At 43.2% G+C, this 21,810-nt stretch overlaps 1 protein-coding gene across 3 annotated transcripts in view; it reads left to right on the top strand.

Moving 5' to 3' along the window:
* The first annotated feature begins 7 nt into the window (after positions 1 to 7).
* Positions 8 to 21,810, top strand: part of eea1 (early endosome antigen 1) — a 22,660-nt gene continuing 857 nt past the window's right edge. Inside the window, exons 1-29 of one of the 3 annotated variants that reach the window (XM_039809587.1) lie at positions 8 to 157; positions 4,537 to 4,614; positions 4,765 to 4,877; positions 4,988 to 5,042; positions 5,135 to 5,200; positions 5,325 to 5,355; positions 5,431 to 5,535; positions 6,341 to 6,462; positions 7,387 to 7,542; positions 8,457 to 8,471; positions 8,720 to 8,836; positions 9,966 to 10,304; positions 11,169 to 11,318; positions 11,613 to 11,732; positions 12,876 to 13,079; positions 13,346 to 13,546; positions 14,760 to 14,873; positions 15,029 to 15,184; positions 15,319 to 15,458; positions 15,671 to 16,001; positions 16,119 to 16,220; positions 16,311 to 16,505; positions 16,714 to 16,896; positions 17,791 to 17,976; positions 18,070 to 18,201; positions 18,637 to 18,822; positions 18,930 to 19,168; positions 21,500 to 21,620; positions 21,745 to 21,810. The exon at positions 21,745 to 21,810 is cut by the window's right edge and continues 33 nt beyond it. In XM_039809587.1, the coding sequence (XP_039665521.1) occupies positions 134 to 157; positions 4,537 to 4,614; positions 4,765 to 4,877; positions 4,988 to 5,042; positions 5,135 to 5,200; positions 5,325 to 5,355; positions 5,431 to 5,535; positions 6,341 to 6,462; positions 7,387 to 7,542; positions 8,457 to 8,471; positions 8,720 to 8,836; positions 9,966 to 10,304; positions 11,169 to 11,318; positions 11,613 to 11,732; positions 12,876 to 13,079; positions 13,346 to 13,546; positions 14,760 to 14,873; positions 15,029 to 15,184; positions 15,319 to 15,458; positions 15,671 to 16,001; positions 16,119 to 16,220; positions 16,311 to 16,505; positions 16,714 to 16,896; positions 17,791 to 17,976; positions 18,070 to 18,201; positions 18,637 to 18,822; positions 18,930 to 19,168; positions 21,500 to 21,620; positions 21,745 to 21,810 (4,047 nt within the window). In that variant the 5' untranslated portion in view covers positions 8 to 133. Of the gene's footprint in view, positions 158 to 3,956; positions 3,976 to 4,536; positions 4,615 to 4,764; positions 4,878 to 4,987; positions 5,043 to 5,134; positions 5,201 to 5,324; positions 5,356 to 5,430; positions 5,536 to 6,340; positions 6,463 to 7,386; positions 7,543 to 8,456; positions 8,472 to 8,719; positions 8,837 to 9,965; positions 10,305 to 11,168; positions 11,319 to 11,612; positions 11,733 to 12,875; positions 13,080 to 13,345; positions 13,547 to 14,759; positions 14,874 to 15,028; positions 15,185 to 15,318; positions 15,459 to 15,670; positions 16,002 to 16,118; positions 16,221 to 16,310; positions 16,506 to 16,713; positions 16,897 to 17,790; positions 17,977 to 18,069; positions 18,202 to 18,636; positions 18,823 to 18,929; positions 19,169 to 21,499; positions 21,621 to 21,744 lie in introns of those variants that run through there. The other 2 variants (XM_039809589.1, XM_039809588.1) reach the window with 2 other exon arrangements.

The raw sequence follows: 21,810 nt of genomic DNA, 5'->3' as shown, positions 1-21,810 counted from the left end.
CCTCTCCCGGCTCCGTGACCCGCCCATTCGCCGCTGCTGCCTGATCTCAGTCAGGTGTTCGTTTTACAGCGACGTAAACTTTGCATTAGGAAAACTGATTGGATTTTGAGTCGGGACAAACAAAGTCGAGGCCATGTTCAGACGTATACTTCAAATGGTAAGCTTTTGGTTCAACAAAGTCAACCGTATCGCTTTTGTTGGATTAAACCGAGTCGTTTTCCTTAAGAGACACAGGCCTATCCTTGTCTGTTTTCATTGCGGGGACGCGCGATTTAATACACAGTGCGTAGTGGGTGGGCGGGTTTTTTATTTTTAGCCAACGGGAGTTCCTCGATTGGAAAAAAACACCGCTCCACCGTCAGATCGGAGTAACTATATCAAGCGCTACTTGTGTAGGATTGACACAGCTAGCCATCAAATGCTAACTTGGTTCGATTGGTTGATGCTACTCCTGACAGGGATGTAGCAAGCTAGTACCTGTCTATATAATGCAGTAGCTAGAAAACTAATTAGCTAACGTGTCCAACTTGCCAGGGCTAGTCGACTTAGAAATAACGTAGCTAGCTGACGTGCCTGGTCACTGAATGATTTCGGTTTGCTAGCTATATTATATCAGTTGGTTAATTCATCACATGCTAACGCTGACGCTTGCCACAGATTGAAAGTGGAAGTTCTGTGTCAGCTTGCTGACCGCAACATGAAAAGACATGCGTTTTAATTAATTGAGCTTATAACGTAAACGTTAGCTAGCTATTTGTGTAAATGGTGACATGGTTGTTTGGACAGACTACTAGCTTGTCACTACAGTTACATGTGGGAGTAACAGAGGTTAGCTACTTGGCTAGCTTCTATTTAGGACTACATTTACCACAGGCCATTGCTGTGTACACATTGAAGTCCCGGCCTGCTTGTAACCCGTTGTTACCAGGAAAATATAAGGAACAGGAAACACTATGGACAAAGCTGGCTAACGTTAGCCCTCCTGAATATCTTTAAATATCATTAACAGTTTGATGGTTGGTTAGTTATTGATAACAAAGATGCTCTATTGCAATCAAATTCATGTAGAATGCTACAGGCTTGGCACCAATGACGTATGTGATGAGTAATGACTGTTCCTTCTTTCTATTTTCCTTGCTTCTAAACCGTCTCTGAAACTCTTAAATCCATCTTAAAACCTTTCTTTTTATTTATTTTTATACAGGAAGAGTCTGCTCTTTATTTAACCAATGTATGCACAGACTCCATGCAAGATGTCAATTATCCAATGAGAATTGGACACATATATGGCCAGTGTCTGAGGAATGCTGGACCTCCAACTCAGAAACTTCAAAATAGAAGTATACAAAATATTTCATAAACAAAAAGTTACTACACAATCAGCAACATTGTGAATATTAATCATTGGATAATAAATGTGTACACCACAGGGGAGAAACTGCAAAACTCTTTAATTGAATAACCATTAAAATAACACAAAACTAGCTAATGCTACACATATTTATTCATTAAATACATGTTTTTAAAACCGTATCAGAAACTCCATTCAAAACAATGTTCCCAACATCCTTAATTTGTCACAGATCATCTTCAGTCTTGCTAATTGACTAGGAGGCTTTTTTTTCTTCCAAAGAGGGTGAATACAAACTGTTTTCATGTTTATAGTGAATTTGGATATACAGGTTTTGTGTACAGATCAAAAATGAAATTGCTACCATTTCTTACCACTTTGATATCCACGTAATTCCCTGTGTCCATGCTATAGGTAACTGGAAATGTGGGGCTTGCAAAGTAGTCATTGAGATACTGAATCTTAAAACCTACAGTCTATGCTTAAAACATTCTACATTTAGGTCAAGGATTGTCAGGACCTGTAACCTCAGCGGGATTACCGGAAATTATTTATATTAATTTATATAATTGTTTTAATTACTGTTTTTTTTAGTTACCTCTTGACATAAATCTACAGCGGACCCGTGAAGTAGCTTGTTATTTATTCAAACCGTGTAGCCAACAACGCAGACTTTTTCCCAGGTTTAGGGTTTATGTTATAGGAAACAATCTAATTATTATAGTCAGTTTTCTAGTACATATCTATCCTACATATGAACATGTTTGTGAACCACTGACTTGGTTTATAACATGTCAGTTCATTGCCACATTACCAATAAAGATTACAATGCATTTTATTAATATATCATGGCGGGACGACCAGAATTTGCTTATATTTGCAGCACTTATGATGCAGATTTCAACATGTTTTAAACTGTGCTTAATGGTGTATTAGGTAGACAAAAATCATGTCAGTCTATTTCAAGACAGTAGAGGCTAATAAATCAGTAAAAAAGTAAGGTTCCCATTAATGCACACAGGGCCTGTGTTGAATTGATTATTATTTTTATTTTGGTAAAGCCAGTGTAGTGCTGTTTCATGCGTGTAGTTTATGTGAGTTGGGTCAAGTGTTGTTCCATGATGCAAATGCTTAGCCGGCCTTCAAATGGGTGTTTGTCTACCATCCAATAGGCTCTGAGATAACTCTGTTCAGAGTGATCAAAGTCCCCCTCCCAGCTAACAAACCCAAATGTTAAACCTGATTCAGTCACGTAGGCTGTCACCAACCCAGGCAAACCCCTTTTTGTGAATGGACCACCAGTGGCACTTCCACTACACACTGTACCGGTATGTTTGTGCTTCAGGCAAGTAGACTGAGCTGATTTGAAGTGACTACTTCTACAGTCTACTTCCGAGCTGTGTAGAGAGCAGAGTAGGCCACATAGTTGCAGTAATGCATGTATAAACCCTCAGTGTAAAGTCACATAATAGTTAACAATCACAAAGTTGAACTGGACAAGAGTCAATTTCCTTGCAAAAGCTATCATGAAAACATCTGCAACAAGGTTATTGTATAGTAACCAGGGGAAGTCAGGTCACAGTCAAGGATACAAGAACATTGGCGTGGCAGTGAATATCCTTATCATAAGGTCAGTCGTAGAAAATAGATATGGCACAGCCATAAATTTGTGAGAAGAACAATAGAGAGAGACCAGAGGCCTGTGGACACACAGATAAGAGACACTGTGCTTGGTTACTTTTGCCAGGGTGCTTCACCAGTTGCAGCTTTTTGACTGTTGGAAAAAACAAAACTTGCTTGACATCTGGGCTACCTTTTGCCAAAAGTTGTGTTAGACTCTGAAATAGAGCTGCAAAGATCAATTGATTAATCGGTTAGTTGTCAACTCTTAAATTAATCGCCAACTATTTTGATAATCGATTAGTCGGTTTGAGTAATTCTTTAAGACAAAAGTCAAAATTCTTTGATCCCAGCCTCTTAAATGTGAATATGTTCCTAGTTTCTTCTCTCCTCTGTGACAGTAAACTGAATATCTTTGAGTTGTGGACAAAACAAGACATTTGAGGATGTCATCTTGGGCTTTTGGGAAACATTGATCCACATTTTTCACCATTTTCTGACTTTTTGTAGACCAAACAACTAATCGATTAATCTAGAAAAAAATCAACAGATTAATCGACTATGAAAATAATCGTTAGTCGCAGCCCTACTCTGAAACAAAGTGAAAGAAGGTTCTATGCTCTGATAAGATCTTAGTGGAGCACTCCTACTAAATGTTTGGTGCCAAATATGGCACATCAGCAGACACGCACCATCCCTACCATATAGCATGGCGGTGGCAGCATCATGCTGTCGGGATGCCACTCTGCAGGAGGCAGGGTTTTGATGGTAGAGGCAAAAAAATCAACACCGCAAATCACAGAGAAATCTAGCAGTTGCAAAACAATAGGGTTAGTGCTGTGGGAGTGGCCAAATCAGAGTCCAGACCTCAATCCAATCGGGATTTTGTGGCTGGACTCAAAAACTGCTATTCACTCACGGTCTCCATGCAACATGACAAAGCTTTAGAGGTTTTGCAAAGAAGAATTGGGGAAAAAGTTGACCGCGTGTCCTAAAAGTACAAGGTGGGGTGAATACTTTTTGTAAACATGATACAGCAGTTGGAGTAACTGGTGTCACCACATACTACAGTCTTGTTATTTCATGATACAAATAGTCATGCTTCCAATACAATAACATTCCGGCGTTGAGCTAATTGTTTACACAACATTCGTTTAAGGATTATTAGTCGCACCCAGCATTGATGTTTTTGAGACGTGAGCCATGACTGTCAAAAGGCGTGGGCCTCTTTTCTGGGAAGCCTCACTGTTCTATTCTGAACTGAATTATTGTTCACTTGATCCAGCATTTACCAAGATGCAGCAAACGAAGCAAGTAAAGAGCACACACATCAAAGTCAGAGGTGTATATGAAGTTCCAATGTCTCTGGAAAATACTAGTGCATTAATTTATTAGAGAAAAAAAAAAATAGTGATTTAAAATATGTTAAAAAAAAAAAAAAAAGGATTCAAATCATCTCCCTACCATTTCTTAACTGCCTCTCTCAGGCAGTTAAGTTATTTAACAAAGGTGTACGGAGTGCTTTTATACATTCAGACTAATATGGTCAATTTTCTCCTCTCCAGACTCCTGGGAAGGGAGGGTCCCAGAACGCAGAGCCGGAGCAGCCCAGCACAGACCTTAACCACGATCAGACGTCTGAGGTAACACGGACACGGCATGGGTTTTTCTTAATCGATAACTTTTTCTAGCTTTTCTTTTTTCTTCTTCTTTTTTTTCTTTCTAACCTGGAAGCAGAGCTGCAGAGTTCTTATCACATGGTTTTGATTCCTATGGTGTGTTTCTGTGTTCAGGGCTTCATCTGTCCTCAGTGCATGAAGTCACACAACTCTGCAGAGGAGCTGTTCAAGCACTATCAGCTGTTCCACGACACCGGAGACCTGCCCACTCATATGGCACCCACTCGGTGAGATATAGAGATATTGGTGTGGAAATAATTATGAGAATGAGTCTGACCTCATGGTGACAGAAGTTTAGTTTGTGTCGTTTTGTGAACGCGCTCTCTCCTCCTTTTAGGGAAGACCTTACAATGCTGCGGCAAGAGGTTCAGGACCTGCATACTTCTCTCAAGGTATAGTGGAGTTTCTGAACCCAGCAGAGGTGTGTCAATAGTCGATCCAATAAATACTTTATGTGTCTGTGCGTGTGTTTTCAACTGATTAGGAGGAAAAGTGGTTCTCTGAGGAGCTCAAGAAGGAGTTAGACAAAGTCCAAGGACAACTGAAGCAAGTAATTCCTTCAAGATATTTAATATATACTATGATGGCTTTCTGAATATAAAACTGCTTGATAAAACATGATTGCAATGCTTACTCTTACTGTACATGTTTCTCTCTTTCCCTCCATTCCACAGAATGATGGACAGACGGGCTCAGAGGATGCAGGTAAGTGACATTAGATTTAAGATAACTGTGGGAAAAGTGACCATTCATCACTAATATGTGGCGCTCTTTTCTCAGCCCTTGAAAGGAAGTTGAACGAAGCGGAGACCGAGAAGTTCAACATCAAGCAGATGAAAGACCTGTTTGAGCAGAAGGCTGCCCAGCTGGCCACAGAGATAGTAGGTTAGTGTGGCGCCAGGAAACTGGGAGGCCTGTGTCTGCATCATTTACCAACACTCCTTTACTAGACCACTGTTGAACTCAATCCATCCATTGTGTGTTCATCTTGCAAAAGTTGTTTCTTCAGTGTTTGGTTTTACAGACTAAAGGCATGGGTTTTGCATTTTACACTGATTTCCTTAAAAGTCCAATGTTTCGTAGTCGTTTATTATCAAAATCTGTGTTGCCCGTTCACAAACGTGTCCTTTTTCAGGAATGGTTAACACCACCATCAATTCCAAGTATTCCTTTTTGGCTCGACATTTTCCAGCAAATGCATTCGTATGAACTAGGGTAGACACTCTATATTCATGCGCTATCTTGAAATACGTTAGCCGGTAAGGGACATACAGGACATACTGCTCCACCTTTCGCGTTTTTCGCTGTCACATGATAAACTCACAGGTGCTGCTAATGCTGCTAATGGGTATCGTAACTTCCCGGCCCCGGCAAGTTTGCAGAAGGAAACCTGGAGGACCACACGTATTCAAAATCCAAATTTGAGGAACAGGAGTCTTCTTCTTCGCCCAGAAAAAGAAAAAGGATATTGAAAAGAGCAAGAGACCGGCTTTTTGAAGCGGGAAGGCTACCGTAGCTGTAAAACGTCCTTTGAACTGCGTGGTGCGAGGGAGTTGATTGCGATATATGATCTCAACGCTAGATGGGAGAAATTCCTACACATTGGACCTTTTAAATCACTCGGATGATGTGAAGAAGTGCGATATTTGTGTTGTTTTGATTTGGATATTAAATATGTTGAATCTGACAGACTTAAAGTCCCGCTATGATGAGGAGAAGAGCCTAAGGGAGGCTGCTGACCAGAGGCTGGGCAAACTGACCGAACAGCTACAGAAAGAGAAGCAGGAGAACGAGAGACTCCAAACAGAACTGGTACAGCACACACTAAGTTTCCATTTGGTATTCATCCTCTTCTAACTAGGCTTGAGACAGACTTTGTGCTTTGTGTAGACCGTTCATGAATGTTGTTTTTTTGAAAGAATAACGTTGAATCGACACAATGACATCTGTTTTGCTCTGAGCTGTGTGGTGGAAGAATCAAAGCAGACTCAGTTCACCGTTGTTATAGAAACGTGAAACAGAACTCCATCTGTTCTTTTAAAGTGCTCATATTATGCTCATTTTCAGGTTCGTAATTGTATTTAGAGGTAATATCAGAATAGGTTTACATGGTTTAAATTTCAAAAAATACCATATTTTTGTTGTACTACATCTCACTTCTGTTCCATCTTTGTTGGGAGTCACACATGGCAGTAGCTAGGTAAGGACTACTAGCCAGTCAGAAGCAGAGTATGAGAGCATGTCACGGCAGCAGCTAGGCGAGCATTATAACGTGTGTTACAAAGTGACGCACGTTCGTCACAAAAGTAAAGGCTGGACTACAATAGAGCTGTTTGGAGCAGTTTGTGAACAGTGTTTTTTGTTGGAGATGGTAAGTGACTTTGGGCTTTTTCACTTTCTAAACCTATAACGTGCACAAAAAAGATATATAACACAATAAAGGAAAGGGAGAAGCCAAAAAGCATAATATGAGCACTTTAAGTAAAGTTGTGCGGTTGCAATTTTATGTTATCTGTCTGTAATTATATTTTGTTACTTATATGGAGTGAGAGGCTACATACAAACATATATGTTTGGTTCTAGAGCTTTAAAGATCCATATTCACTTGAACGTACCAGCTATTACTAAGGATCTAGTTTGGATTGATCATTATACCAAAAAGCCTGTTGTCCCCACTGTCTGCCACTCAACTCTCACTGCTTTAACACGGTGCCTCTGCTCTGCTCTGCCCCCCAGCTGCAGCGACCGGGAGTGGAGGATGTGGAGGTACTGCAGAAGGAGCTGGTGCAGGTCCAGACACTGATGGACAGTCTGACCCGTGACAGGGAGGAAGAGTCTGAACGCCTCAAAACCCACTACGAGCAGCTGCAGGCTAACTACACTACCTCAGAGGTGAGGGGCCCAAAACCCCTGATGTCTTGTCTGATTCTCACTTTACTCACTGTTCCATCAGCACACCGATTCCCTTAGTTTGCGTAATCATCTACAAGACTGTAGTGTTGATGCGAAATATAGTTTAGTTGTTCTAATTCTGCCGTTCGCTCAGGCCCACCCACTGCATTCCTAAGATTCATATTCAAAAATAGCTCTGAAAAACCTTATGAAATAGTTTTACTGGTGAATAATTCAGCCTTATTTCCTGCATTTTTTTTTTTTATCCCAGACCGAGAGAAGCGTTTATAAGGAGCTCCAGGCCCCGAACTGCTTCTTCTACACATCACTGCAAATTATCTCAAAAGATAGTTTTCATGTTTTTATAATTTAGCAACCACATTCTGAATATATTCAATGTATGGTTTTGGAACATTTAATAGCTCCTAGGATGTTAATTGACAAGTGGCTTTGTTATAGTCTGCAAGTAGTCTGAAACGGTAGTAGTAATCCATTGAGGTGTAAGTTCCACAGAACGATATGTTGTTGGAAGTTTTTGCAGTCAGCAGCCAGTCTACAAGTTGGCCAGCGGCATGTCAACATTGCATCTAAAACATAAGGCATCAGCTAAGGTTACATTCAGGTTCACGCATCGTCTGCCCATGCAACAGTACATAGCAAAAAGCAAACTCTCTTTTGTATAAAATGTTCTGCTTAATGCCGCCACAGCACAATGTTGTCACCATAAAGTACGGTAAATTCGTGATACATTTGATTATTTATTCTCTCATCCAAGGGGCATCTCGCTCGGTGTTGCAGATTGGGCGTTTGCTGTTGTATCATGACTTACCTTTGTCTGTGTCTCTCTTTCCCTCCCCTTCTTCTTCTGCTCCTTACTTACTGTATCCCTCCACAACACTCACTCTTTCTTCAAGATTCGTAAACTAGAGGTAAAACATGTTTCAAGTTGGTCCCAAACTTGCTTTCATCTTTTTGAGTTTCTATACGTTTTTTTTTTTTTTAAACCATGTGTTACCGCTTCATGTTTTGTTTTTGTACGACAATCCTGGTTGTTACTAATCCATGTTGGGTTTGTTTTCTTCTTTTATGTCAGTTGTTTACTGTGGCGCTTCAGTTCTTTGAATGTGCACTCAGTGGTTTGCAAAAGAGTGTAACATGTGCGTCTATTGTATTGCAGATGACCATATACCAACTAAAAGCAGAGCTGGAGAAGGGTCCACAGGAAGCAGCTGTCTACACACAACAGATCCACCAGCTGCAGAGCAGTCTGAATAACTTGCAGCAGGAAAGCCAGGTACCACGCACACAACGGCAACTACAATTATGACAGTTTCGTCACTCTCGGCAGATTACTGCAGGCGCAAACATGTCTGCTACGGCATCTGCCACAAATTATACAGCAATAGATTGTGTGGGATTTACTTCAGTAATGTTAATAAGCCTTGCCAGCTGCCCCTCAAGTACAGAGCACGCCATCTCAGTTTCTGTAAACCTTCCTCTGTTGCTCGGCGTCAGGCCTCATCACAATGCCACGCTGTCACCAGCCCTCTGTGGCAACGTAGACATGTTGATACAAAATCGCACGCAGCTCTATAATTAAGCCAGCAGGGGGGGATCTCTGCCATGGCAGCTTTGTCACTTGGGGTGAAATACAATCGCAGGTAACTGCACTGGTGCAACGGGAACTGGGGAATGGAGGCACAGGGTTCCTGCCAGAGATTAAATCCTCCCACATCAGGCATGTCAGTGCCCTCCCTGCCAAGTAGGTTTCCGGTTAAGTAAGAGTGGGATAACACAACTGGATATCTAGTGTGTTGCCCCCTACCCCATGCCTCAGGGTTTGACCTGCCAGCTGCTGTGGTGGCCTGTAGAGGTTTATTGAACGTCTGTAAAGTCCAGGTGCCCTGTCACACTCCCTAGTTAGCATTACGCTCCACTATTAACAACATTTTGTTCTTTATCACCGCGTTTCCAAGTTTACTGCCAGAGCTTACACCAGTGCAAGTGCTGTTCGCATACCATGTTATTCAAAGACCTGTGTTGTAAACCTTCCCCTAGAAATGCCATACCTCACTTTACTTTTGACTCTTGACAGCCGACTGTTCTTTTCCATAGCTTATATCGCATGAGTTGTGGGTGTTGCCGCTGCTATCACTTCAACTGTTTAAATTTAGAAATGACAAATGGTTCATGTTACGGTGTGGCTCAATTAATGACTAAAACAATTCCTGATTAACCTTTCAAACACTTTTCAAACATCTTTATCCTTTTCATGAGACCATGCTCCCTCGAGAAAAGTCGGAAAAAAATATAATTTTACTCGCTTATTTTCACTTTCAATCCTACTCAGGGACAGCTTTCACTCCCATAGTTTCCAAACTTCTAGGCAGTCTGCCTCATGTTGTCCTCTCCTGTTCTCACAGAGCCTGTCTGAGAAGCTTGCACGTAAGGAGAAAGAGTATCAGAAACTGGAAGAGTGTCTGGAAGCTGAGAAGGCTGCCAAGAAGGGAGTTCAAGGCAGCCTGAGAGAGAGGGAGCTGGAGGTTCAAGAGCTCCAGGCTCGGGCCACAGGGGCAGAAGCCTCCGTGCAGAAGGCCCAGACGGAGCTCGGAGAGAGGGCTGAGGAGGTGGCAAAGTTGAAGAGTGAGATCACGGAGCTGGAAGTGAAGCACGCAGAGCTGAAGGTTGAGAGGAAACAGTTGGAACAGCAAAGGGAAGAAAAAGACAGCCAAGGTGCTCAGCAGCAGACTGAGATCAGTCAGGTAAGTAGGGAGGACAGTGATCTCACACACAAGAGTACATGCAGGGTGACGTTGGAGGATGATGTTGATATACTGATGGGTAACAAAAGAAGAAATCAACATTACATGTATTAGTAAGATATTTGGTCACCATTAGCCTTTGGAACAGCTTCAGTGTGCTTTGTGATAGATTCTCCTGATCTCTATTGGAGGGATGAACACTATTATACAAAAAAAATATATTTCCTCATTTAGTGTGTTGATGATGGGGATTATACTCCTGAACTCCCATAGTAAACCTGTTTATACTATTAGCTTGGAGGACATGTTCCACACATGGGCAGCAGTTTGCTACGCTATGACATGTCCGACAAGTGCACGCGGTCAAATCAAATTGGCTGTACACAGACCTCTGCACAGAGCCTACACGTAAACCCTCTGTTGACGGCATTTATGCCACGCGGACCCTTGAGCACTCGCGGACACGGACGGTTTAATTTCGGCTTAACCCTTCACCCAAAAATCTCCCATAGATGTTTATTTGGGACTGTGACGGTCATATATGATTTATGTAATTTATATATTCATCAAAGTATTTAGTGGCCCCTCCAGTCCCATGTTGTTGTCATCATGTCAACACACTGCAGTGTTGTAGCCTCTCCAGCAGCACTTACTGAGAACCAGGGAAGGGAAGGGAACCGACAAAGAAAGAAATCACTAATAATTATATGGCGTAGATGTCATGATGTGTTAACAACCAAAGTCAAAGAGGATTCCAGACGTCACAGGTTTCCTGATCCAAGCATCTGCTGTATTTCTTGCCATTAACATTGTCATTTTGTGTCTTCCATCTGAATCATCCCCCTTCATCTGTGCTCTTCTTAGCTGCACGCCAAACTGCTGGAGACGGAGAGGCAGCTGGGCGAAGTGCAGGGTCGTCTTAAAGAACAGAGGCAGCTGTCTGGGGAGAAACTAAAAGACCGCGAGCAGCAAGCAGCCGACCTGCAGCTCAAACTGTCCCGTGCAGAGGAACAGGTAGGCATCAGATGAAACCCTAAGGATTGCTACAGGGAAACTGAAATAATGTAACGGAGCAGACTGAACATCTGTACATAAATGTGTCTGATGTTAAAGTGTGCATCGTAAGCTATAATGTATGCTGTGAGATATGCGAGTGTGTTTAGGTTAGGTTTATGTAACTGTTGACTGATAATACAGAAACGGTAAGATGCACAAAATTACATTAGCAGTGCATTTAGGTTTACGGTAATAAAACGAAACAAATATAGGAAAATGAAATAAAAGTGCTTTTGTGTGCCACTTGTGTAGTTGAAGGAGAGTGCCAGTAAGAATACAGACCTGCAGCACCAGCTGGAGAAAGCCAAGCAGCAGCACCAGGAGCTGCAGGCGCTGCAGCAAAACACTAACGGCAAACTCCGCGAGGCACAGGTACTGTTCACAAGAAAACCCCTCTGGTTACAATATTGGAGAGCGTAAAGCCAAGAGAGGCTGCGCTGCACAGTGCGTTTTAAAATCACCAAGAGTTTCTACTTAGAAGAACGTGTGACGTAGTTGCAACAAGAAGAGGTGATAATACTGTGATGGTAGTTTCATTGTTTGATATTTAACTTGAGCGTGCTCACTCATGAAGCTGTTCTCCATCATTAAGTAGTTGAAAATATAGTAAATTACATTATGCAGAGCTTTTGATCCATAATGGTACAGGCCAGAATGCGGATTTAGAACGTTGCAACATTGCACTCTTAAAGGGATATTTTGTAATACTGTATCTGAAGTCTCTTTCCCGAAATTCAGCCTTGGTGCAGAATTACTGCCACTAGAGCCAGTCCCACAATGAGCTTTACTTAGGACGTGCCATTTCTGTGTCTGTAGCTTTAAATGATATTGAGGAGGAGAGAGGAGGGGCAAGGTGGAGGGTGGGGTGTGGCCTTGACCAACTGCCATGCTTCGCTCGTTTGAAAGCCATGATGTCTCTCTCTCATGGGCGGGCCAAATTCTCTGTGCGGGCAAAGCAGAGAAAGGGGTGGTAGCCTTTCCCCTTATGACGTCATATAGGGAAGATTCCAGATCGGCCCATCTGAGCTTTCATTTTCTCAAAGGCAGAGCAGGATACCCAGGGCTCGGTTTACACCTCTCACCATTTCTAGCCACTGGGGGACCATAGGCAGGCTGGGGGAACTCTTATTAATGTTAAAAAACCTCATAAAGTGAAATTTTCATGCCATGGACCTTTTAAAATCGACAAAGTATCCCTGTAAATGTTATTTTACTGTAACTAAACAAAAGTAGGTGCCACATGACAATGTTGCCTTATATATTGGTACAATAAAAATGTATACAGTAATTGGAATATTATTTACAGCCCCTGTGTGTAGAAGCTTGATTAGATTATAGTATACTTATTTATTATTATAGCATTACATTTTATCCATTCAAAAACAAATGGGTATAGTATGCCTTGGTGTGGTCTACGGTACATCTTAATATATATATCTCGCACACAACACAAAATAAATATTTCTGCCAAAATTACTAATGTCATCTTTCCGCTACGTTGCCTTCATGCTGCAGAATGACCTGGAGCAGGTGCTGCGTCAGATCGGAGATAAGGACCAAAAGATCCAGAATCTGGAGGCTCTGCTGCAGAAGAGTAAGGACATTGTGAGCCAGCTGGAAGCCGAGAGAGATGACCTGTGTGCCAAGATCCAGGCCGGTGAGGGAGAGACGGCTGTGCTCAACCAGCTAAAAGAGAAAAACCTTGCACTACAGGAACAGGTGGGTGCCCCACACACACGCTCTCTTTCAAAGGTCCAAGTTCATGTTGCGGTCACTTCTCTGTAGTACAAAAGTAATATGCCATACGACCCATGCCACCCCTCACACAACTAATATGTATGTTGTCACAACTAAAACCTGCAGTGTAGATTAAAACAAATATAAATCCTATAAAAAAGGCCAGTTTTATTTACCATTAACAATAACAACAGGAACTATTTGTCATTTTTGAGCTTTGAGCGTTTCTGTAAATGTGGGTCTTAAAGGTCACGCAGTTGACGGACAAGCTGAAGAACCAGTCGGAGAGCAACAAGCAAGCCCAGGATAACCTACACGAGCAGGTCCAGGAGCAGAAGACCCTGCTGCGTTCAGCCCAGGACCGAGCCCACACCCTGGAGACCTCCGTCACTGAACTCAGCGCCCAGCTCGCAGACAGCAAGGAGAAAGTAGCCCAGCTGGATGCTCAGGTACGCCCCTTGACAAACATGTCTGTGTAATTTAGGGCTGTACCGAATACCAGTTTTTGATCTTCGAAGCTTCAGTGCTTTTCAACAGCAAATATTCGAAGCTTCGGTGGCGGCCGCAGCAGCGGGGGAAACCAACATTTCCAAACCGCACCTGAAGGCAGCCTTTTTTCACGGTAAAAGAGACAAGCGAGATGAAGCAACTGCTTTGTTGTTGCAGGACACAGTCCCCTGTTACTACAGTAGGCTACGTTTTTACTGTTCGTCATTAACTGCCGTAGCCTATTCGCAAGTCACGTTATTTTCCATGAAAATTAAGTGCACATTTTATCACGCGTGTAAATGGCGGATAAAAGCAGCTCGTTCTACTTACAGAACTCAGGTGATTTCTCAAGCTTGATGTGCTGTTGTGGTAGGCCAGTTTCAAATTGCATATTTGACACTCTGCCTTTGTCTTGTCCTCACTTAATTTAAAGTTCTCCCACACAGATGAAGTCTTCGGCATTTTTGTCTTCTTTTAGCTACGTATCGTGACGCAATACTTTAATGCGGGGCGTTTTAACTGGGGCATGTGATGTGACGTCCCAGTAAAATCTCAAAGTCTCCTATATTTCGCAGTAGATTAATTTAGATGGATAATAACGGGTAAAAAGGATAATACATTTTGTTTCTATTATTTTATTTTATGTCCATCAGCAACGCAGCTTAACCCAAAATACAAGCTCAGGCATGCACTTCTGTCCATGCAAACTGTGCTGTTCTGCGCTCTAGCCAGAGAATACTCCCGTTGCAGGAACACTTTAGTAGTCCAAGAAGAAGCAAATATATTTATTACGTATAACGAGGTTGGGTTATCCATCCTATTAAAATGGCTAGGTTATATAAGAAAATTGTAAAAGAGACTATTATATTTCGAACATATTCAAGCGCGAATGAGAACCGTTTGGAGGGGGATGCCAGGTTGTGCAAAAAAAACTAAAAAAAAACGAATATTCGACTGTCAAATTTTCAAATCAAATACCAACCCACCGAATGAATATTCGGGTCCAGCCCTAGTGTAATTATGTATTTAATAACATACAGTGGGGTCATTGATATTGTTGTCCAGTTTGTATTCATAGACCGATTGGAAGGACTGATCCTAAAAACAATATGTTGTCCTACAGATTCTTTTTATAAAAAGAGAATAAGTTTTTGCGGCTCATGTTTTCTTCAGCTGAAGGCAAAGACAGAGATGCTGCTATCTGCAGAGGCAGCCAAGGCTGCGCAGAAGGCAAACCTGGAAAACAACCTGGAGACTGCTCAACATGCACTGCAGGACAAGCAGCAGGTTAGCATCTTCTTTGTGCCACCCTATGTCTTGTACCATGCTTTGAAAATATTTGTCACTCCCTGACTTATATGTGTTGTTTTCTTCCTTCTCCCACTTCACTATACTCCCTTTTCCCTCTCGTATCCTACACCCTCTCCCACCCTCTTGTAAAGGAGCTGAATAAAGTTCAGAAGAAGGTGGAGGAACAGGCCCAGAGGCTCAAGGAGAGACAGGAGCAGTGCACACAGATGGACGCCAGTCTGAAGGAATGCAAAGACAAACTATTGGCCTCAGAACAGCGTATAGAGAAGCTGGAGGGGATCAATAAGGTTTGTGATTGCGAGTACCTGATGCTGGACTGTAAGAGGGGATAATGTTAGGTCTAAAACGTTCCTGTCTCTCGTGCCCCCAGTATACATAGATATTGCTTGTTCTAAATGAATCTTGTGTTTTAATCTGACAGAAATTGGAGTCACAGGTTAGGGAGTTGCAGGCCACACGGGACCAAGTGCAGCAAGAAATGCAGAAGCTGCAAAAGGAGGGGTCAGAGGTCAAACGGAAAGCCAAGGAGCTACAGCGCTCGCTGGAAACTGAGAAAGCAGGGTGAGATAAACTGTACTGGTGCATTACTTTCAATAAAACCTGATTCAAGATTTTCAAGTGAGTAACACATGCATGTTAACACACCTGTAACTAACCCTCTTTCACAGTATTTTAGTGATAGTACAACCACAAGCTATTCTGGTTTTTGGATTCTTTCACTGTATTTTAATTAGTTATCCCTAATACAACATATATGGCTTTCCACTGTTAAGGGCCACTACACTACAAGAGGAATTGAAGAAAAAAGCGGCTGCTTTGAGTGACGTTCAGCAGCAGCTGGAGCGCAGTGAGGAGGACAAAGCTGCTCTGAAGTTGGATCTGGACAAGGTGAGCCAGGAGGGAAAGGCGAAGCATGCAGAGCTGGACAGGAAAGCTCAGAGCCTGACAGTAGACTTACAAAAGGCCCAACAAGAGAAAGAGGCTCAAAGGAAGGAGCTTACCTCTACGCAGGAGAGTCTAGGAAAGGCTAATAAGGCACTAAAAGAGAGTCAGAGTCAACTGGACACAGAGAGGAAGAACCATAAGTCAGCAATGGAGGAGAAGGTAGGTTCAGTAAGCTGCTCTTTTCCATTTTTCAACGTAGGGAAATTTGACATAAATAGCCACCTCATTACATCACCAGGACATTCACAACATTAAGTAATCTTACCTAATCCACAGGAAAAGTCCAATGAGAAGGCCAGACAGGAGCTTCTTAAGAACAACGAGGCCATCACCAAGGCAATGAAAGAATCTAAAGATCAGTTGGAGCAGATGGGAGAGGTAAGCCTCTGATAAAATGGAAGATCGAGCATTATTGTTTTGAATGTTTGTTTGAACCTACAGACCCTGCTGTGTGTCTACAAATTTCAGGCAGAGAAAAAGTTGAAGGTGCAGCTGACCACGTTGGAGCAGCAGCACTTAAAGGCTCAGGGGGCGCTGAAGGAAAAAGAGAAAGAGTTGGAGAAGTTGCAGGCACAACTTAAGATGTCCCAGGGCTCCTTTGAGGAGGAAACGAAGAAACTGGAGGGCCAAGTGGCAAAGTTACAAGAAGTTAATGTCAAGAAGGCAAGTAACATTTTTAAAATACACATACAGACATGCATACTGCTGACAACTGTCATCGTACTTCACCACATAGCTACACTTCCTATAATTTGAGTGGATTGATATTGCTATATTTACTGTATTTTCCCACACGGTTGCATGGAAGTAATTTGTGCGCTGCCAATAGGGATTATGTTTATGAATGTGTGCATTTGACTCTTACCTCCAGACGGAAGAGGAGAGTAAGCTGAGGGCTCAGGTGTCAGATCTCGGCAAAGAGCTGGCCTCTGAGAACAGTCGGACGACAGAACTGCAGAAGGCCTTGGAGCAAAGGCAGGAAAGCCTCACTAAGCTTCAGTCTGACTTCTACGGCAAGGAGTCTGAGGTCTCTGCCATGCGTCAAGATCTGAAGGTAGGTTTATGCAGGAAGGACTGGAGGAGTAGGGACTGATAATGGCTTAATTGACTTTGCTAATTTATTGAATTGCTACAAGGAGTTTTTAACTGGCTATGAAACTCTCTCAATGTAACACTGATGCCTATGTATGACCTACATAAGCAAACAAGGCTATCGGCGAGATATTGGCTATTTCTATATAGTTATTCTTAATGCCTGTCACCGGGTCTGGTGCCTCGCTGCTCCCCCGGTACCCGCCGAAAGACAAGGTGGCGGTCGGGAGGATCTTCCACGTGGTCCAGGAAGAACTTCACCTCGACTTTCCACTGCGTGCCTCCCTTTCATCCTAGAAACACGGCCTGTTGGCTCCCATGAAAGCGGGCGGTGAGCTTCAGCTACTGCAGCTGCCGGCGGACCCTGCTGCCCCGCAGCAGCTTCTCTCCGTCTGTCTGCAGCTGCAGGAGCTGAAGCTTTCCTAGGAAGAAAGGGAGGCACGGGAGAACCAGGACTGAGCGGGGCAGACTGCCAGACCCTGCTGCAGGAAAATTGAGAGCTTTTCTTAACGGAGTCTGGGAGCCTCAGATATTTACGACACAAGGAGGTGGTGGTCATGGAAAGATCAACGCTTTTGTCCACAGGGGCCGCCAAAATCGTCACAAAAAGTTTCTTTTAGTAACTTCAAGGAGGTTAAATGTTGAATCCAGAGGCTGTGATGCAACATCACTTTTATTCTCAGTGATGGATTAGGGATAGGGAGGGCTGTTGATGATTTTGGACTTGCAGACTGATGAATAAAAAGCAAAATCAACACACACTCCTCCTAAGCAGTTCCCCATAGTCCCTGCTGCTTTTGTTGATTTCGCTGTTGGCCTTCCTCAGTGAGTGCATTTGACCTTTCTCTGACTGTAGGCGTCCGAGGAGAAGCTGAACTTGGCTCAGGAAGAGCTGGCCGCTAACCGCAACCATCAGACAGGTTTAGAGGCTCAGATCCAGGAGCTGCAGACGGGCCGGGGCTCGTTGGAGCAAGAGCTGGCAAAACGGGACCAGAAGCTCCAACAGCAAGAACAAACCCTGAGGGAACTACAGAAGCAACAGGTCAGACAAACCGATTAACCCACATAGACACAAACACTTAATATGACTTGATGTGATTAAGTTCATATATTGTAAGTGTGCTTGCTCACCCAGGGTCAAGTAAAGGAAGAACTGGAGAAGGAGAGGAGTAAAGTGGAGGAGCTGAACAAAGCCAAGAGTGTCCTGGAAAAGAATAACACCAGGCTGACTTCTGAATTAAAAACAGTAACGGAGAAGAGTGAGAAGGTCAGTCACTTTTCATAAAACTAACTAACTAACTAACAATGTCTTTCTTTGGATTTAAAGGGGAACATAGAGGCTGGAATATTCCTCAGAAAAATAGTTAATAGTAAAATGTATGTCCCAGACTTGCTGACGTGACCGGCTTCCCATGCTTGTGTCTTATGTAAATGGCTTAAATCATGAATACTGCAGGTCATCAGGGCCACATTCTTCAAAGTTGTACAATTTTACGTGAGCATTGGATTTCTCAGTTCTTCAAAGCTGTCTTAAGATCGGTCCGAAGCTGTTAATAATTTCCTAAGCTCAAACCTGCTCAAGCCTTTTAAAGTTTAACCCCATGGGTGAAACACGTTTTTGCCTCTTTTGTCAGAGACGCTATAGGTGCCTTTTTTAACAACCAAATATTGTGCATTGAGCTACAGATTTGTTGCTTTTCAGGAGCTGGGTGAGTTGCTGGAAGCCAAGCAGCTGTTGATCCAGCAGAAAGTGGAGCTGCAGGGTCAGGTGGAGGCAGCACAGAAGAGCCTGGAGCAGGAGCAGAAAGAGCACCAGGCCACCAGGGACAGCAGGAGCCAGCAAGAGGAGCAGCTCCGCGCACAAACCAAGATTGTCCAGGATCAGTTGGTATGCTCACTTGCCAAATTCCACCAAATGATTTTAAATCAGTGGATTAAATATCATTCGCTCCTTCCGATCCCTTCTCACGACACGATCGATGCTTCTTTCCAAAGTCGTCCGAGAAGCGAGCGAGAGAAGAGCAGGTGAAGCGTGGGGAGGAGGCAGAAGCTAAGATGGGTGTGCAGGTGACGGCTCTGAACGAAAACGTGGCCACGCTGAAGAGGGAGTGGCAGGGCAGCCAACGGAGAGTAGGCGAACTGGAGAAGCAGATCGATGAGCTGAGAGGAGAGATCGCTGTGCTGGAGGCCACCGTCCAGAACAACCAGGACGAGAGACGGGCTCTTTTGGAGAGGTGAGTCGATAGAGTTTCCCTTTTAACAACATGTCAGCCTGAAAGTAATGACTCTTTGTTTTATACAAATATGTAAAACGCCTTTTTAAAGGTACTAGTACAATGGGCATTAAAAATGTGCCTGTTAGGAAAGGGCCGATTGCTTGGCCTGTGGTATTGCTGCTTGTAGCATTCTCCACAACCATTGTACCCCAAAATTACTTACAGAAGGACCCCAAAGCACTTACTATGCAACCACACTGTAAAGTGGCCTACTACTGACTTACCGCTTTCAAGTGATCTGACCCAAATACAGGAAGTGGACCAAAAACAATGCATTTACTAGCCTGCAATTTCAACCTTGCACACAATTTACGGACTTCTATATGATTTAAAGGAACACGCCAACTTATTGGGACTTTGGCTTATTCATCGTATCCCCCAGAGTTGGATAAGTCCATACATACCCTTCTCATCTCTGTGCGTGTCGTAACTATGTCTGACGCACCCACCGCGAGCCTAGCTTAGCATAGATCCTGGAGGTAACCGGCTCCATCTAGCCTACTGCTCCCAATAACGTGACAAAATAACGCCAACATTTTCCTATTTACATGCTGTGATTTGTAGGGTCACTGGGTGTACAAATAGCAAGGTCATCGCTGGCTGTCTGTGTGACAACATTATCATCTCTGTCTTTCACTCGCTGTCCGTCAGCTGCTCACATTGTTCGCCTTCTTCTAAAATATTAGAAACACTAAAGCAGAACCAGAAAACCCAAGAGGTTATAAATTTGGTGTTGCTCCATTATTTCTGAGACCAGAAGTGTCTCAGAGTTTCGAATATTTTGTCCAATAAACAGGCAACCGTTTCGATCGCGTGACGTGTTTACAGTGTTTGACAAAATGCAGTGTGAAAGCAAACCGAACCAAATGGAAAAAAGGCCACAATGTTGCAACTTCACCCCCCAAATCGCACCAAGTCCACCAAACTATAGGTGTGAAAGCGCCCTAAAATTACTTAATTATGTCGAGTTAAATTAGCAAGAGTGAGAAATGTCTTTAAAGGTCCCATGATATGCTGCTTTTTCAATGTTTTTATATAGGCCTTAGTGGTCCCCTAATACTGTATCTGAAGTCTTTTTCCCGAAATTCAGCCTTGGTACAGAATTACAGCCAGTAGAGCCAGTCCCACAATGAGCTTTCCTTAGTATGTGTCATTTCTGTGTCTGTAGCTATTGAGGAGGAGAGAGGGGGGGCAAGGTGGAGGGTGGGGGTGTGGCCTTGATCAACTGCCACTTTGCTCGTTTGAAAGCCATGATGTCTCTCTCTCATGGGCGGGCCAAATTCTCTGGGCGGGCAAAGCAGAGAAAGGGGAGGTAACCTTGCTCCTTATGACCTCATAGGGCTCGGTTTACACCTATCGCCATTCCCAGCAACTGGGGGACCATAGGCAGGATAGGGGAAGACATATTAATGTTAAAAAACCTCATGCCATGCCATGGGACCTTTAATCCCTCTTTCATAGCACTTGTGGCTGTACTCAGAGGTGGTGACTTGAGTTGGCTGCCTAAAGGTTAAGCGAAAAGATTAGTTGGTCATCCATAGTCAGACCTTTGCTGCACGGATGCTTTTCATTCGGCACATTGAAACCACTTGCATCCAGTGCCAGCTTCAGAAGTCAAGTATAAAGAAGAGGTTTTCTAATGTATCTACCATCTAACATGGAATCGTCTTTTATTATAAGACTAAAGACCGAATCATAACTTCTGATGACATTGTCACGTCTTCGTCAGTCACCCTGGGCGACTGAACATTGCCTCTGGAAAGTTTTGCCCACATCTCTTCTATGATTTTGCATACACATATTTACAGTTTCAAATTTTTAAAGAACTTCATGTCCTTGTGCATAACAAATGATGAATACAATTCTTATGTGAAATTCATTATATATATTAGGCCTATTATTAGCTGTTGCACTTGCAAAGAAATACCAAGCAAGAAGGCATCGATTAGGACAAAGGTAGCAGAACATGGAGGGCTGACTACATGAATGAACAGAGAGACAATGTCAGCATACAATGCTTTACATGCAATATATTCAATACATGGGGTTGAATTTGCATGTGAGTGTATAGTGTATAATTGAATAGGTGCACCTGTAAACAGAGTGCCATGTTAGCACAGAGATGTGGTAAATAGTGATTTCCCAGAAGACAAATTGTAATTCCCCTAAACACTGTGCATTGTAGTAAGTATTAATTAACAAGCCTATTATGTGGCCAGCTAAGTATTCTCCTGAGCCACTAATGAACACGTACACACACCTCATCAGTGCTCTGTGGTTGTGTTTCAGGTGTGTGAAGGGTGAAGGTGAGATAGAGAAGCTGCAGGCCAAGGTGGTGGAGCTGAGGAGGAAGCTGGACGACACGACGGCAGCCATGCAGGAGCTGGGCAGAGAGAACCAGTCGCTCCAGGTCGGGAATAAAACGCTGCACGTCTTGTTGGAAGCGTACATTGAAGCAGAAAGCGTTTGTCAACCGTTTTGTTGCTGTTGTTAGATGCTCCGGTTTTTAACTCCCGCTGTCCGTGCCTTTTTAGATCAAGCAGTGCCAGAGTCTGACCAGGAAGTGGGCCGAGGATCACGAGGTGCAGAACTGCATGGCC

This window comes from Perca fluviatilis, chromosome 8 (assembly GCF_010015445.1).
Source record: "Perca fluviatilis chromosome 8, GENO_Pfluv_1.0, whole genome shotgun sequence".
In the NCBI taxonomy this organism is placed as follows: domain Eukaryota; kingdom Metazoa; phylum Chordata; class Actinopteri; order Perciformes; family Percidae; genus Perca; species Perca fluviatilis.
The sequence above is the reverse complement of the archived record's forward strand: the minus strand, read 5'-3'. Positions and strand labels throughout refer to the sequence as shown.